Genomic DNA, 14,777 nt, shown 5'->3' with positions numbered 1-14,777 from the left:
GATAAAAATATATTTTTTTATATAATACATATATATATATATATTTCACTATTTTCGTCTCATTAATTATAATTAATTAACCATCGCACTATGAGAATCAACCGTAACACACATCCACTAATAAAGAAAAAAGGACACACTACAGTAAAGTCTAAATTGTAATATGATTGGTTGCTCTTTACGCTTACTATACGACTAGCTCTCCCTCAAACCCAGAATAAAGATCGGGTCGAGTTAATTCTACTAGGGGGTACTTCAGTTAAAGGTATTTGGCTGTTGTAAAATATTTCTTCCATCATAATTCATTACATCATTACTTTTCAATTTTACCTTTCAATAATAGAATTAATATTCAGTTCAATTTATTTTAAATATTATTAATTAAAATTAATGATAAAGGACCGTAATAAGTTAGGATTGAAACATAAAGAACTATCACAACATACTTTAAATATGATGGATTAAAAAATGGATAAAAAAAAAATGTGAACAACTAAGAAAAATAATTTACAATTTTTGTTCCCAAATTATTCTCGAGACAAGTCAAAATATACTCAATATTTGTCATAATTCAAAAATATTTTATTTAGGCGTTTTTAACTGTTTTAGCATAAATACATATATATATATACACACACACACATATACATAAATATATATAAAAATGACATGATTTGACAATGAATAGTAATTTTTGTTTCCCATAACACAATATTAAACATATATTACTTATTTTAAATTATCTCCAATAACAAATCCAAACATACATATCATCTTCAACAGACACTTATTTATCTTTATTTTTTTTATTTATCTTCATAAAACACAATAAAATACTAAAAGAACGAATCCAAACATTCCGTTTGATTTTCCTCCTTTCCTGACTTGAGTAACCCTAGTTGGCATTGACCATTATGGTCCACGTTCAATATGATGTTGTGAAATTAATAAATATAATTATAATACTTGCATGGTTGTCCCCAAAGCAAACTTTCTTTGTCCGCTACCTATTGACTATTTAATTTTGACTAATAAAATAAATTAGATAATTCATGGGGTTGGCCAACATTATACCTATTAAATATTTTGAAAAACAGACAAAATTTCCATTTCTTATTAAAAGAAATATGATTTTTTTTCTGTGGTTAATTATTATCGATAAAATTAAAACATCATGATGGATACTATTAACAAATGGTTGTGCCCTTGTTTTTGCAAGTAAAGTCAAAATATTTACTATAGTTAAAAATTATGGCAAATATTTTGGTCATAGGTAAAATGATAGTGTATGTTGATTAACCGCAGCCAAGATCTAAATTTTTGCATCAATTTTATTTGACCATGGTAAGTAGTATTAATTTATTATAATTTTATAATTAAATCAGGAGTAGTTTATACATAATCAATTCTTTTGTAGTGTGTCTCGTCTCCAATTAGAGCATTGTATTGGGATTGATGGACAACAGAGATTTCAAATTCTTAATAACAAATTATTTCTGTCCATTTCGGTGATTCCATGATAGAAAAGATTTTAATGATTCAAGTACTCTCACTTTGAGCTGTATATGTTATGTGAAAAATTAAAAGATCTTAAGTTTCTTTTTGTTGTTTTTGATCGATAAATTTGGAGTTAAGAATTTCAAATCCATAATAATAGATGCATTCGACCACAATACAAGTAATAATACATTCACTATATCTATTTGGAAATTTATATTACCGAAAGATTTGAAATCGTTTCATTCTCATTTTCAGCTAATTTTCCGTAACATTGTGATGGGTTTCTAAAATTATTAGAAATTATTTCGACAAAATTTTTGCGTAAATTCAAATTCGTTCATTTAAATAGAGTTTTTTTTTTGGAGTAAATTGATAATTATAATTATTAATATCAAATATTTTATATGTAATAATTATAATATTTATATACTAATTATTAATTTTATATAATTAATAATTAAAATATAATTTAGACATCATCCCTTGCATCATGTAGCTACACGCACCTCCTTCACTTACAGTCACATCTGTCCCTAAACCTCCTTATCATCATTGGAGAAAAGTGGGCAACACACACCAACACACACTCCCCACTTTTTCAACTCGAAACCAGAATATATATATATATATATATATATATATGAATGGTCGTGGCATATTATTATTAAGTATGTATTATAAATAAAAATAAAATATATAAATTAATATATTATATTAATAAAAAAAATTATAATTCATCAATTATTATAAATTTTAAAAAATTGAGTAAGTTAATTATTTTATCATGAATGACATTTTTTTATTTTATAAAAAATTAGTGCAGCGGTGTCATTAAACACTCTTTGTGAGTGTGGAGGGACTCTTCTTTTTATATTAGCATATTAGTTATCATGACACGATGTCCCTGGGTACATATAATAAATAATATTTTACAGTTTAAAATATATTATGAATAAAAAAATTATATATAAATCAACACATCATATTTCTAAAAATAAAAAAAGGAAGAAAGAAAATCAACTTAGGGTATTATTGACACAATAATAAAATTGATATTGTGGGTGTCATAAACGTCGTTTATGAGATAAAAATATTTTGTCTTTTTATATAATATTGATATATATATATATTATTCTTTTCTTTTCTTCTCATTAATTATAATTAAGTAACCATCGCACTATGAGAAATGAATCGTACGCCAGATGTACGCACACACATCCACTAATAAAGAAAGAAAGGATACACTACAGTACAGTCTAAAGTGTAATATGATTAATGTATAATTTAAAAAGATATAATTATTATATTTATTTTATAATTAGTTTGACTCAATAAAATAATTTAAAAAGACACAACATACAAGTTTAAACCGCGTGGAAGTTTCGTAGAAAACTCTGTTACCATAACAAATTTTCTCATTTGACTCGGAAATTCCCACTTTGTTCCATCTCTATAAAACCACACACTCTTTTCCTACAACCTTAATAGACACACACACACTGACACTACAACTACTACTACGTCTACTTATCCATATTCCTACGTACATATATACGTATATTCTACATACAGTACTTTTAACTCACACAGAAAAACAAGAGGAAATTACAGCACGCACACACACACACGTACATACGTAGATATGGAAGAAATGCCACCAGGTTATCGTTTTTACCCTACAGAAGAAGAACTGATTTCCTTCTACCTCCACCACAAGCTTCAAGACACTAACATTGTAAATATCAATCGCGTTATCCCTCTCCTCGACGTTTACCGCTTCGAGCCATGCCGACTTCCCTGTATAATATATAACCACCTTTTCATGGCTATGGGTTTTCGATACTCAAGTCAGTATAATTATACACGTATGTGTGTGTGCAGGGCATTGTGGAGAGCTTTGCCATGGGGACCCGGAGCAGTGGTTTTTCTTCGTGCCGAGGCAGGAAAGAGAAGTGCGCGGGGGGAAGCCGAGTAGGATGACAGCGTCCGGCTACTGGAAGGCCACGGGCTCGCCGAGCTACGTTCACTCGTCGGACGGAAGAGTGATCGGGGTGAAGAAAAGCATGGTGTTCTACAAAGGGAGAGCTCCCGATGGTACAAAAACTAAATGGAAGATGAATGAGTATAGAGCCATATTGAGAGATGATGATATGCCCACTTCTATACCAAAGGTATGTACATAACACCAAAATGACATCGTCTCACTTCATCTCTATTTTCGTGTTATATATTACATTACACATGTTTTTTTTTTAAATTGTACATCAATTATATGATAAATTGTACGGTAAATAATAATTATGATTTATTTTGCAGCTTAGACATGAGGTGAGTCTATGCAGAGTTTACGTGGGGTCCGGGAGTTCTCGGGTGTTTGATCGACGGCCCACTGAAGACGTCCTAGTCCGGCTGCCGGATCATGAGGATTAATTAATTACTCAAGAAAACGATGATAAATTTGTTTTTATTTATTTCTTTTTTACTAATTATTTGAAAACACAACATAATCAGTAAATGGAGGAAGGAGAGGTATAGGAAACATCATTCCTATGATAGCTGTTGCGTAGTAGGTATAAGTTTGTGGGAAATTCTAATTTAAATCGAATTCAACTGGTTGACGGATAAGAAAAAGTGATTAATTATTTGTCAAGTGTTTCACATTTATTCTGTGAATGATTTGATTCAATCGAATTTAATTTGAGTAAGAATTCTTTCTTAAAATTTGTTAGGATAATTGTCTGTAAAATCAGTTGTCCACGTGTTGATGTAGGAATTTAGTTGTAAAGTGTAAAGTGAGATTGGCTTTGTTTTTCAAGTCATAAAAAGACTTGTTGCGCCTTCAATGTTTAAGTCAATTGTGAGATTATTGGTCATGATTCACATGTTGCTTCAATTGCTGTATATATCTATCCATTCATCTCTTAACGTATATCAGCAGTCAGCACACTCAATGTGTGTACAAAGCTAAAAAAAATAATAATAATAATAATAATAATATATGTTTGATTATTAATAATGTGTTTGTAATAGAAAAGGTATTAAGTGAAATATTTTTTATTATAATTGATTAATTAAGAAATAAGATTACTCAAACTAATATTTTTTTAAAAAAAAGATGAAAATTTGGTAGAATTGTTATTACCACCTTCTAACTGAAATTACGTTTATAGGCCTATGTGATATATTTGAGAAAAGAAAGAATATTAGGGTGTATTTATATCAATAGATTTAGATTTGAAGGGAGGAATTGAAAAAAAAAAGTCATTTAAAAAAAATTTAAAATCAATCAATATTTAATAAAACATATATAGTTCAAGTTTACACGGGAACAATCCAATGGTTCGAGAACAAGATTTTCTTATAAGAGGTTCCGTGTTCGAACCTTGAGTGTTTACATGTGTTTGGTGCTTGAGTGTTAAAAATAAAAAAATATAATATAGTTCAAAATTAGAATAGAAGAATTTGAAATCTTTTAAATTTAGAATAATCTAAAATTTTAAATCTTTCAATTCAAATGCAATATCAAGGTATTTCTGCACTTCTACTTAATGTGTGCCAAGTTAGTTTCTTCCGTAAACACACATCCCACTTAATTAGCACAAGCGGACTGAGGCACACTCGTTGCTTATGCAAGGGAGTGAGGAAAATATGTAATTTTATTCCAACTTTTTGTGGCGGTGACAATTTTGGTCCAGGATCATTCCAAAATAGAGAATTGAGACAATGATTATTAAAAAATAGTATTTTAAGGACTAGAAGCCCTAATTCTGGTGACTTGGCGCGTGACTCTCTAATTTTGGGGATTTCTCCAAATTTTAGTGATTTGGCATATGTGGATGAAAATTTTTAACTTGTGCTTATGTGGTAAGGGTGATGTGTTTAAAAAAACCATGCCACCCTTGCCAGTCGGAACAGAGGAGGACAATCGGCGAGTGGGAGGAGTCGAGGTAGGGGTGGAAGACGAAGACATTGATTATGGGAGAGGACTGGTCGGAGACAGAAATAAATCGTGGAAAAATGCTCATCATGAGGCGATGAAGTGGCGGTGGTGGTCCACCGGAATGGACAGGGTTTGACGATGGCAATTGGCAAAGAGGAAAGCGGGATAATAGCACGGAATCGCGAATGAGGAAATGAACTGGGAAAATAGAAATTTCGTAACCAAAATAGATGGGTATAGTGAAAGAATCGGCTATTATAACATATAGGCTCAAAATGGTCGTCGTGAGCTGGGGAGTATTTTGGTGGTGGTGTGATAGAAAACAAAGTTAAGATGGCGGCGAATTGATGGCGAGAAGAAAGAGGATCTAAGGATTAGGAGATCTTTTCTAAACATTAAATCATAAAAATAATGTTGGCTATAAAGTCCAAATTAGTTTGCCTTCTTCTCATTTGGCAAAAAAATTTACTTTAGGTCCTGTAATTATAGGACAATTATACTTTTCATCCTTTATTTTTTTTAAAGAATACATTTAGTCTTGTAATTTTAAAACTTTTGATAAATTTAATTCTTTTTGTATTTTAGTAAAACAGATTTAGTCCTTTATGTTCAACAAGTGTGACACTTTTAGTCCTATTATGCCAGCGAGTGAGATATGTAATCAGAGGAAATGAGCGTATTCACGCATTACTTAACAAAAACAATTAGATATTTCATTTTCCCCAAACCCCCCATTAAAGCCTCTCCTAATTTCCCCCCTTGCATTTTCCCAAAACCACGCCCTAATTTTCCAAATCCCTCAAACGAATATTGAAAAAAAATAGAAACACAAAATTTTCAAACCTATTGAAAAAGAAAGCTTGATGTTGGCAAAATATTGCGGAGTAGAGACAAAAATGCATGGCTTGGACCAGATGGATACTGTGAGTATTTTTAAATAAAAAGCTTTTTTGCAAAGTCTGAATAAAAAATGCAAAACTTCTAAATTTTTGAATAAAAGATATCGATTAATGTGTATTTATGTACTTTTTTCCATTATTTTGTGGGTCAATCAAAAATAAATATTTGATTTTCATTTAGTTTTTTTATCAACAAATTAAATAAACTTTGCCTAAAGAGTGGATTTATTTGTTAGAAGTGAGTAAACCTTAAGAGTGTTAGTTGTAATTATTTAAATTATAGGAGGTTTAAATGTAATTTCACCAAATTTTAGGAGGGGATGGAATTATTTAAAAAAAAAAAAGGAAAACAAAAAAGGAGTTGATGAGGGGTTTGAAGTTGAAGTGCGACACAAGGAAATTCAAGTCGGAACCGCTTTTGGCAGCACAGCACAGCACACCATCGCATTCCATGTTACGTTTTTTTTTTCACCACTTAGTTTTTCTTTCTCCCAACTGAATCGAGTTGCAAACCCAATCTAAAACCTCACTAGGGTTTTTGATTTACTTCCCTCGGAGTTGTAGTCTGTTAAATCTTATGCGTAGATGAAGCCAATTAGGCTTCCGGAACCCCCAGGCAGCCCGCCATCCATGGGCGGAGTGCCCGATATTTTTGAGGGCGGGGTTTACGGTGTCATCCGGCGAGCGGTCGTAATCGGCAACGGTTTTCCAGCCTCGGAGAACCAGAGCATCGGATTGGTTCGCGCCCTTGGTTTATCTGAAAAACAGACTCTCTATGTGAGTCTACACTTTTGTTTCTGCAGTTTTTCGTGTTTTCCTATTGTTTCTGTGGTGGGTTTAGTTATCAAGTGGTGAAAGTTGGGAAAAAAATCGGTTTGCAGTCATAATTCATCGTTTTTAGGCCCTAGTTATGCCCTAATGTACGCATGAATCTGATTGGATTTGTTTGTCGTATTTCTTTTGGTTGACTTTCGTGATAATACAGTTTCCAGGGTAAAACTAAACTATTTTCGAATTGTTGTATGGTTAGTTGTTCCTTCTTTCTTGATGGGAGAAATAGAATAGAATAGTATGGCTTCAACCCCTTCTCCGCTCTCTGGCATGAAATCTGTGATCTATGAGCTACTAACATACAAACTATTGTTTCAAAAGCATGTCTCAAACTGTGTCAATTGAAGTGGTCACTATCTGATATAGGGCGTTTCATGCCTAATTTTCTGGAAGCTTAATGAGAATTCAGTAATTTGATTTTGTCCCATCTGTCTGCTTCTTATGTTGTTCAGCGGGTCACAAGGCCAACAGGAGGAATCAATGAGTGGCTACACTGGCTCCCAGTTTCTATCCATAAGAAGTTGTACTATATTATTAGCCAAATTTATGGTTATTCACAAATTTTGATTGCTGGAAGAGGAAAGAAACTGGTTCCTTTGCCTAGGGAAAATGGTACCAGCATAGGCTTGTCATCAGTTTTGGAAGCTGATGTCAAGAATATTGTCAGAGTGGCTAAAGAAACTTTCGAGAAGTAAGTTTCTCCCTCTATCTCTTTTATGCATGCAGCCATGCACAAAATAAATACAACTCCTACTTAGACTCTTGACTGATATTGTCTGCCAAGTTGGTTTTATGTCAAGAATTGCCTTTTGCTCGTGAGGATAGGGTGAAATGTCTGTCTTTGATATTCGATGAATCTAATTTACTAGGCTTGTGATCTAATGTTTTGAAGAACTGTGACATGAATTACTTAAATACTTATATGCCTGCTGTTCATACTAATTATTTGGAAAACTAATGGTTCTGCAACCAGCATATTATTTAAGTAGATTGCAGTAATAAGAATTTAAGGCCCTAGGGATTTATGCTACAAACAGGAATAACCTGAAGTCTGATTGCACTTGCTTTTTAGCTTATTGGATGAAGATCCAAATATTTAAAATGTCATGTAGCACCTATAAAATTGCTCAATTATATTGAAGTAGATACTGCTGCTTTTTGTGAAACTTCCCCATGTATGAGGATGGATGCTTTACATAAGTGGTTTCTTCTTTTGAATACACTGTGAAAAAGTATTATTTATGATTGGCATACCCTGAAGCAATATTTATGGATCAGTCAAGATGACGGAGAATTTGGTGGAAACTCCTGTTGCTCTTCAAATTCGAAAACAAAGTAGGATTCAGCTGTGCATACATACGTGGGCTCTTTTGAACTTAGAATTAAATTTAGTATTTTTCAAGTACCATGGACTAGGAACTGTCTTTAGTGAAAATACAATCACTACAATGGCTTAGTAGTAGGGGAGGATGAGGGAATCCATAGTAGTTAATGGCGCGTGCCTTGTAACGATTATATAAGGAATCTTCACTAGAAGATCCATTATTCATAGAACTAGAATTGCGATAACTAGAAAAAGAACTTTCTAGTTCACTCAGAAAAGAATGATCGTTGTCAATCTCAAAAATATGATTTTCAAAATCAAAATAGATAGAATAATAGTCTCCATTACTATCCCTAACTAAAAAAGTATCATCAGAGCTGAAATTCCGAATGTCTTTGACGCCAAATAAATGATCGACATTACTGTAACTAGAATTGTCACGACCCCTCCAACTATGAATGTTTTTAGCCCCCTACCTTTTCTATTCGAGATTGCCAGGCGCGCCTTTATGAAGACAGGTCTGGGCAGCCTGGCTGCTTGCTGGGCGGCCTCGGCCCATCAATAATGAAAAAAAATAAATAAATAAGGGAATTGCAGCAGAAATAAATATTCTGCATGCATGAGTAACCTGTTCATTCCTGTCTCTTCTTTCTTCGGTTCTCTTCTTAATATTAGACTGATACTGTTTTTCTTTAATTATGTAATTGTTTGTAGACTAGTAGTCTATGATTGTGTTATTTACTTCTTTAATTAAACATAAATATGAATTAAAATTACCTGTTTTTCATATGTTTTAATGATCTAAGTATGCTATGAAATTTCAGTTTCAGACTTTCAGTAATTCAACTATAAGGTTGTATGTATTGTTTAGTTTATGAAGTTTTGTTATGTTGAATTTGTTGTTTTATACGTCTTATTTAACTCCTTATACATTAATCTAGTCAAAATAATACTAATTATATAAATATATAGATTATGTCTTATATTTGCGCCATCCTTCGAAAAGGTGCGCGCCGTGCCGTGCGCCATGCGCACATGGCTCCAGGAGCCCTTGATGCCATTGTGCGCCGTGCGCCACTGACTACTATGGGGAATCTTTTGAATGAAATAAAGTGGAAAGCCACCATGGTGCGCCACTGACTACTATGGGGAATCTTTTGAATGAAATAAAGTGGAAAGCCACCATGAAAATGAAGTGAACTTTGAGTGTTAACTTTAGATGGCAATGACAATTTATTTTTCTATGCTGTTAAACTTCTTATGTTTTCTGCTTCGATCAAGTGAATGGTCACATTCTCCCCTTGACTGCAATAGTAGTGATTACGGGAATTGATATTTATCATGTACAAAAATGTCGATGTTGAAGGGAAAGTGAACGCATTATTTTGTTTAGAAGATTCCATCGAACCATTACATTTGGAACATACTCCGTTATCATAAAGACTGAGATTGTTTGAACATATATACATACATATATATAAATCCATCGAACCATTACATTTGGAACATACTCCATTATCATAAAGAGTGAGATTGTTTGAACATATATACATACATATATATATATAATTTTTGGGTGTGTGGGTGGGGGGAGGGGGGAGGCCAACTGTTTCTTATCTTATGTGTCAGTGTGTTCTTGGGAATGGAATGTTTGTCTTGTATGTGTATGTCTTGATCATTTTGATACATGAGAATAACATTTTCCCCTCTTTACAGGGATGGTCCACTACTTGTGGTTGCATCTGGCAGAGATACCATTTCAATTGCGAGCTCTATAAAGAGACTGGCGTCTGAAAATGTGTTCGTTGTCCAGGTTTGTGTATTACCATTTTACTCACAAGCTAAAGTAAAGAATATTTGATCTAGTCTAATGCTACTTATTTTTGAAAGACTAAAGGAAATTCTCATCTCAATGCTGATGTAGGATTAACAAGATTGTTGCATTTGGAAGTTTACATTTACTACAATGTCGTCAAGTGCAGCTTGTGATTTTCTATTTATAGCATTAAAGCCTTAGGTAGTAATAATGCAGTCATCAAATACTTTATAAACCTCTCCTTTGAGTTGTCTCTCTAATATATTGGCTTAAACTTAGATGCTTGATATAGGAGTCAAGTAGAAGTTAATAACGATAACTATCATCTGGAATATCATTTCTTGCTATTCTGTAGTTCTACAGCGTGCCACTTGATCATAATTTCTCAGTTTTTGTTTTGTGTGACTTCAACTTTAATTGGGTCATGAATTAATTTGTCCCTTTTTATTGATGTCCTCGTGCAACTTAGTTTGTTGAGCTCTATTATCTGTTCATTGGCTTATAAAATAATTGAATTCTTTAATGCATTTAGGATAGCATATTTTTCGCCTGTACAGGTTATGATGGCCGTTATAGCATTCTAGGTCTTTGTCGAATATTCCTGAGTTCAATATGCATGATTTTCATCAAGTGACATAGATAGTTATCAATTATAAATTGTGAATATGTTACACTTGAAATTTGTATTACCTCAATTATTACATTTATGACTTAAACTATATGTTTAATGGAGATGCTAGCCAGTATTAGCTTACACCCACTTACTCGCTGTATTTAGTTGTATAACTGATGTATGTTTTGATCATGAAAATGTTACATTTATGGGCTTAGGAAAAGACTGTCTTAAAGTAGATGCTGAGTATTGATAGTTAACTTTTGTGATGCTACATACTTTTGCCTTGATTTCTGCAGCTGCTGGTTTTTAGTTTTCCCTCTTTCTTATAATAGAATTTATTTTAAGAAAAACCAGTATCGCACAGCTATTGCAGACTGTACATCTAGTGTGCTCTTTAGAGGTTTCCTAATCAGGAGAGAACTATTTGCAGCTATGCATTATTCAAATTATCTTTTATTTTATGCAAAAAGGATTCCTGACACTATCATGCCTTCTCTTTCAGATTCAGCATCCAAGGTCTCATTTGGACAGGTTTGATATGGTAATAGCCCCACAGCATGATTATTACCCATTGACCCCTCATGCACAGGAGCAGGTTCCTCGCATTCTGCGTAAATGGATTACACCACATGAACCTCCTAATGAGCGCGTTGTATGTACCTTAACCATACATTATTCTACTTTTCAAGCTTAGGATTCTTGTTGCTAACTCCTTTCTGCGCATTGCCTTGGATGCTTGTTGCCACTGCGCAGGTCCTTACAGTAGGAGCACTTCATCAAGTAGATTCTGCTTCACTTCGTAGTGCTGCTAATGCCTGGCATGATGAGTTTGCACCATTACCAAAGCCTCTGCTTGTAGTCAACATTGGAGGGCCTACAAGTAATTTCTCCTTTTAATCTTTGATAAATGATTGTATTTGAATTTGGTTCAAATAAAATTCTGGATTATCAATTTGTAAACTATTTCCATTTGATATCTTTTGTGGAATTCTATTGCAAGTTCACTTGAAAATTTACTATGTCTATTATTTAACGTTGTTAGTCTTTGTTTAACTAATGGCATATTTAATACATAGGATATGTAAATGGGGCACGCTATGGTGTCACAAGTGATTTCTGGCCTAGAGGAAAAAGTTGGAGTGAACGAATATAGATTGTGCACTCTGTTCACTAACAATAAAAGGCCAAACACCAATGCTCTTTAGCCACTCTATTGATTCATGCAAAGTGTCACAAAATTTTGGTGTTATGCTTTTTCCCTTGTGCTTTTGAGAATGAAGTTTGAGATCATGTATTCAAAATAGATTCAGAGTTTCGATGCACACTAGGACCGATGCGCAATATGCAACCTTTTCCATCCCCTTTTCACACAATTGTATGTGGGAAATATAATGGGTTCCCTGTGTATGTGGATGGATTCGCCATTATTTCAGTTCGTTGCAAATTTGGATGACCCATGCCATACTTTCTTTACATACTTATTAAGTCATGATGACATGAAGTGAGGGTGCTCAAACTAAACAAGCATTTGCTTCTCTTGAGGACTTGCTCTCTTGCTTCTATCTATTTTTTTGAGGAAAAAGTTCATTGTCTAGGTTTTATTTTCTGCCAGAAGGGAAATGTTGGTATATGGCTTTTCATATTCTTACTGTCCTATACACTGATAGGGTACTGCAGATATGGCACAGACCTCGCAAAACAGCTAAGCACTTCTCTGCACAATGTTCTCACAAGCTGTGGAAGTGTGAGGATATCTTTCTCAAGGAGGACACCTGAAAAGGTAAGAAAAACCCCTGGTTCAAACTTTTAGCTTATTTGAGTTCAGCTGATATAGTTTGTTTAACCTTGCTATTCTGTTTATTTTCCCCTGGGATTTTGGTTGACAGGTGTCTAATATAATACTAAAAGAACTTGGAACTCATCCCAAAATATACATATGGGATGGTGAAGGTACTTCATATGCACTGAATATGATGGAAGATTCTTCACTAAATCTTGAGACATACTAATTCTTACATTGTCGTTATCAGAACCGAATCCACATATGGGACATCTAGCTTGGGCAGATGCTTTTGTAGTCACTGCCGATTCAGTTAGTATGTTGAGTGAGGCTTGCAGCACAGGGTATGCTTGATGTCAGTTGTTAATGATTTCAGAGGCACACATGCAGAATGTCTTACTGACTCTTTGGCGATTGCAGGAAACCTGTTTATGTTGTTGGAGCCGAAAGGTGTACGTGGAAGTTTATGGAGTTCCACAAGAAGCTAAGGGAAAGAGGCCTGGTTCGACCATTTACTGGGCTTGAGGATGTAAGTGAAATAGATCAAATAGTCAGTCAGTTGATACAGTTGCTGCTTCTATGGGATGTTATTTTTATGTACATGACAAACCCCAGGACCCAACAACAACCAACAGGGGAAAACACACACACGCAATAACAACAAGACATGCCAAACAAGAAACCAGAAAATATAGTGGAAGCAAGTGAAAATAGTATTTTGTCCTGGAAGCTAATTAAATGTGAGAGTCAAGTTGGCATCACAGAGAGGTGCTTATGCCAGAGGGAATATCAAAATTGAGAAAGAGTATAATTTTCTGCTTATATGCAGGCAGAATGATATTGAAGCTTTCTCTCATTAGTGCTTGATTTTCACTGGAATTCATTAATCTTATTTTCGTTTGCATAACCTGTGTGTCTTCTACCACGCATAGTAAGAAACTTAACTATTAACTTTATCAAATGCACAAGTTAAAATAGCTGTGGTTCTTGAGGAGATCTGAACCACTCAATATTGTTAGTGTTGGTTTAGATTTTCCATGTTTCTTTATTGTTCAACGAATGAACAATTGTAGGAATATGGTAAAACATTGAAAAGGCCAGTGATTTTCTGATTAGGGTATAAAATACTATGATTACTGCACCTGTTTATATTTCTGATTAGGATCTGTAATACTCTTATTGCTGCACCTGTGTAAAAGTCTCAAATTGACCATCATTTCTTGGATGTCACTTGTCAAATTATTAGTAGTTTTATGTAGTTCATCTTGTCAGTGTGAAATGGAATGGCAAGTAAAATGAAGTTGCACATTGTTTATGTTTTAGTCTTTGTCTTCCTGCACCTGTTGCTTCAGGCAATCTAACTTATATTCTGGTTATCTGCTGATTTTCCCTTCCATTTTTCTTGAATCCAGATGTCAGAAAGTTGGAGTTATCCTCCCCTAAATGATACTGCAGAGGCAGCAAGCCGGGTGCATAAAGCCCTTGCCGAGCGTGGATGGAGATTAAGACCATAGGACCATCAATTTGTACTGTTGTGACGACATAAGTCTTCTCATCAACTTTGTGTCTAGTCAACATATGTTTTTTCCAAGTTACAGCACGCCCTTTCCTATTTTCTATCAAATAGCAAAAGAATCACAGATACAAATACACAAACATGCTTGTCAAGCCCGAGCAGCTGCTGCAATTCTTTACTCCTTTGGGGTTCTGATACTTGTAAAATAAATGTCGCCTTTGTTATCCCGGTCTGTAAATTATCAAGATGAGTGATACCTTGAGAGAATTATGAGTTGGCTTTGAAAATGAATAATGTAAAATCAAATTAATTCAATGGTCACCAAGCATTGCCCTTGATTTTGTCAAATATTGGTGCATTTGAAGAAAGTTGCTACTTATCAGTCGACAAAATCTTGCCTATATTTCTGAGAATGCTCAATACACCCTTGATTGAATACAGTGGCTTTAATTGCCTAAACTTGTACATATCTCCTCTTTTCTCATCAATAACAGACGGGCAACATTCGGATTAGAACAACTAAAGAAATTTACAGAGCAATTTCTCCAATTAACA

General features: G+C 33.8%; 2 protein-coding genes across 2 annotated transcripts; both read left to right on the top strand.

Annotated features, from left to right (window-relative positions):
- The first annotated feature begins 2,982 nt into the window (after window positions 1-2,982).
- Window positions 2,983-4,373, top strand: LOC105171160 (NAC domain-containing protein 90). Its single transcript, XM_011092185.3, has 3 exons — window positions 2,983-3,299; window positions 3,382-3,671; window positions 3,817-4,373. The coding sequence occupies exons 1-3, from the start codon at window positions 3,143-3,145 to the stop codon at window positions 3,928-3,930; spliced, it is 561 nt and encodes a 186-aa protein (XP_011090487.1). The 5' UTR covers window positions 2,983-3,142; the 3' UTR covers window positions 3,931-4,373.
- Window positions 4,374-6,717: 2,344 nt separating this feature from the next.
- On the top strand, window positions 6,718-14,570 carry LOC105171033 (mitochondrial fission protein ELM1). Its single transcript, XM_088885397.1, has 10 exons — window positions 6,718-7,116; window positions 7,623-7,861; window positions 10,211-10,307; window positions 11,429-11,578; window positions 11,680-11,806; window positions 12,594-12,706; window positions 12,813-12,876; window positions 12,957-13,050; window positions 13,127-13,235; window positions 14,119-14,570. The coding sequence occupies exons 1-10, from the start codon at window positions 6,925-6,927 to the stop codon at window positions 14,218-14,220; spliced, it is 1,287 nt and encodes a 428-aa protein (XP_088741523.1). The 5' UTR covers window positions 6,718-6,924; the 3' UTR covers window positions 14,221-14,570.
- Window positions 14,571-14,777: the final 207 nt, after the last annotated feature.

Source organism: Sesamum indicum, linkage group LG9 (genome assembly GCF_026168435.1).
Source record: "Sesamum indicum cultivar Baizhima isolate 11 linkage group LG9, ASM2616843v1, whole genome shotgun sequence".
Taxonomy (NCBI): Eukaryota; Viridiplantae; Streptophyta; class Magnoliopsida; order Lamiales; family Pedaliaceae; genus Sesamum; species Sesamum indicum.
This window is presented reverse-complemented; position numbering and strand designations above follow the sequence as displayed.

Bases quoted from the DNA above. Each gene is read 5' to 3' on its own strand.
- LOC105171033 (XM_088885397.1), top strand. From the start codon at position 6,925: ATGAAGCCAATTAGGCTTCCGGAACCCCCAGGCAGCCCGCCATCCATG. The intron at 11,807-12,593 runs GTAATTTCTCCT...ATACACTGATAG, and splicing joins CAACATTGGAGGGCCTACAA to GGTACTGCAGATATGGCACA. The intron at 13,051-13,126 runs GTATGCTTGATG...TGGCGATTGCAG, and splicing joins AGTGAGGCTTGCAGCACAGG to GAAACCTGTTTATGTTGTTG.
- LOC105171160 (XM_011092185.3), top strand. From the start codon at position 3,143: ATGGAAGAAATGCCACCAGGTTATCGTTTTTACCCTACAGAAGAAGAA. The intron at 3,300-3,381 runs GTATAATATATA...GTGTGTGTGCAG, and splicing joins CGAGCCATGCCGACTTCCCT to GGCATTGTGGAGAGCTTTGC. The intron at 3,672-3,816 runs GTATGTACATAA...TTTATTTTGCAG, and splicing joins TGCCCACTTCTATACCAAAG to CTTAGACATGAGGTGAGTCT.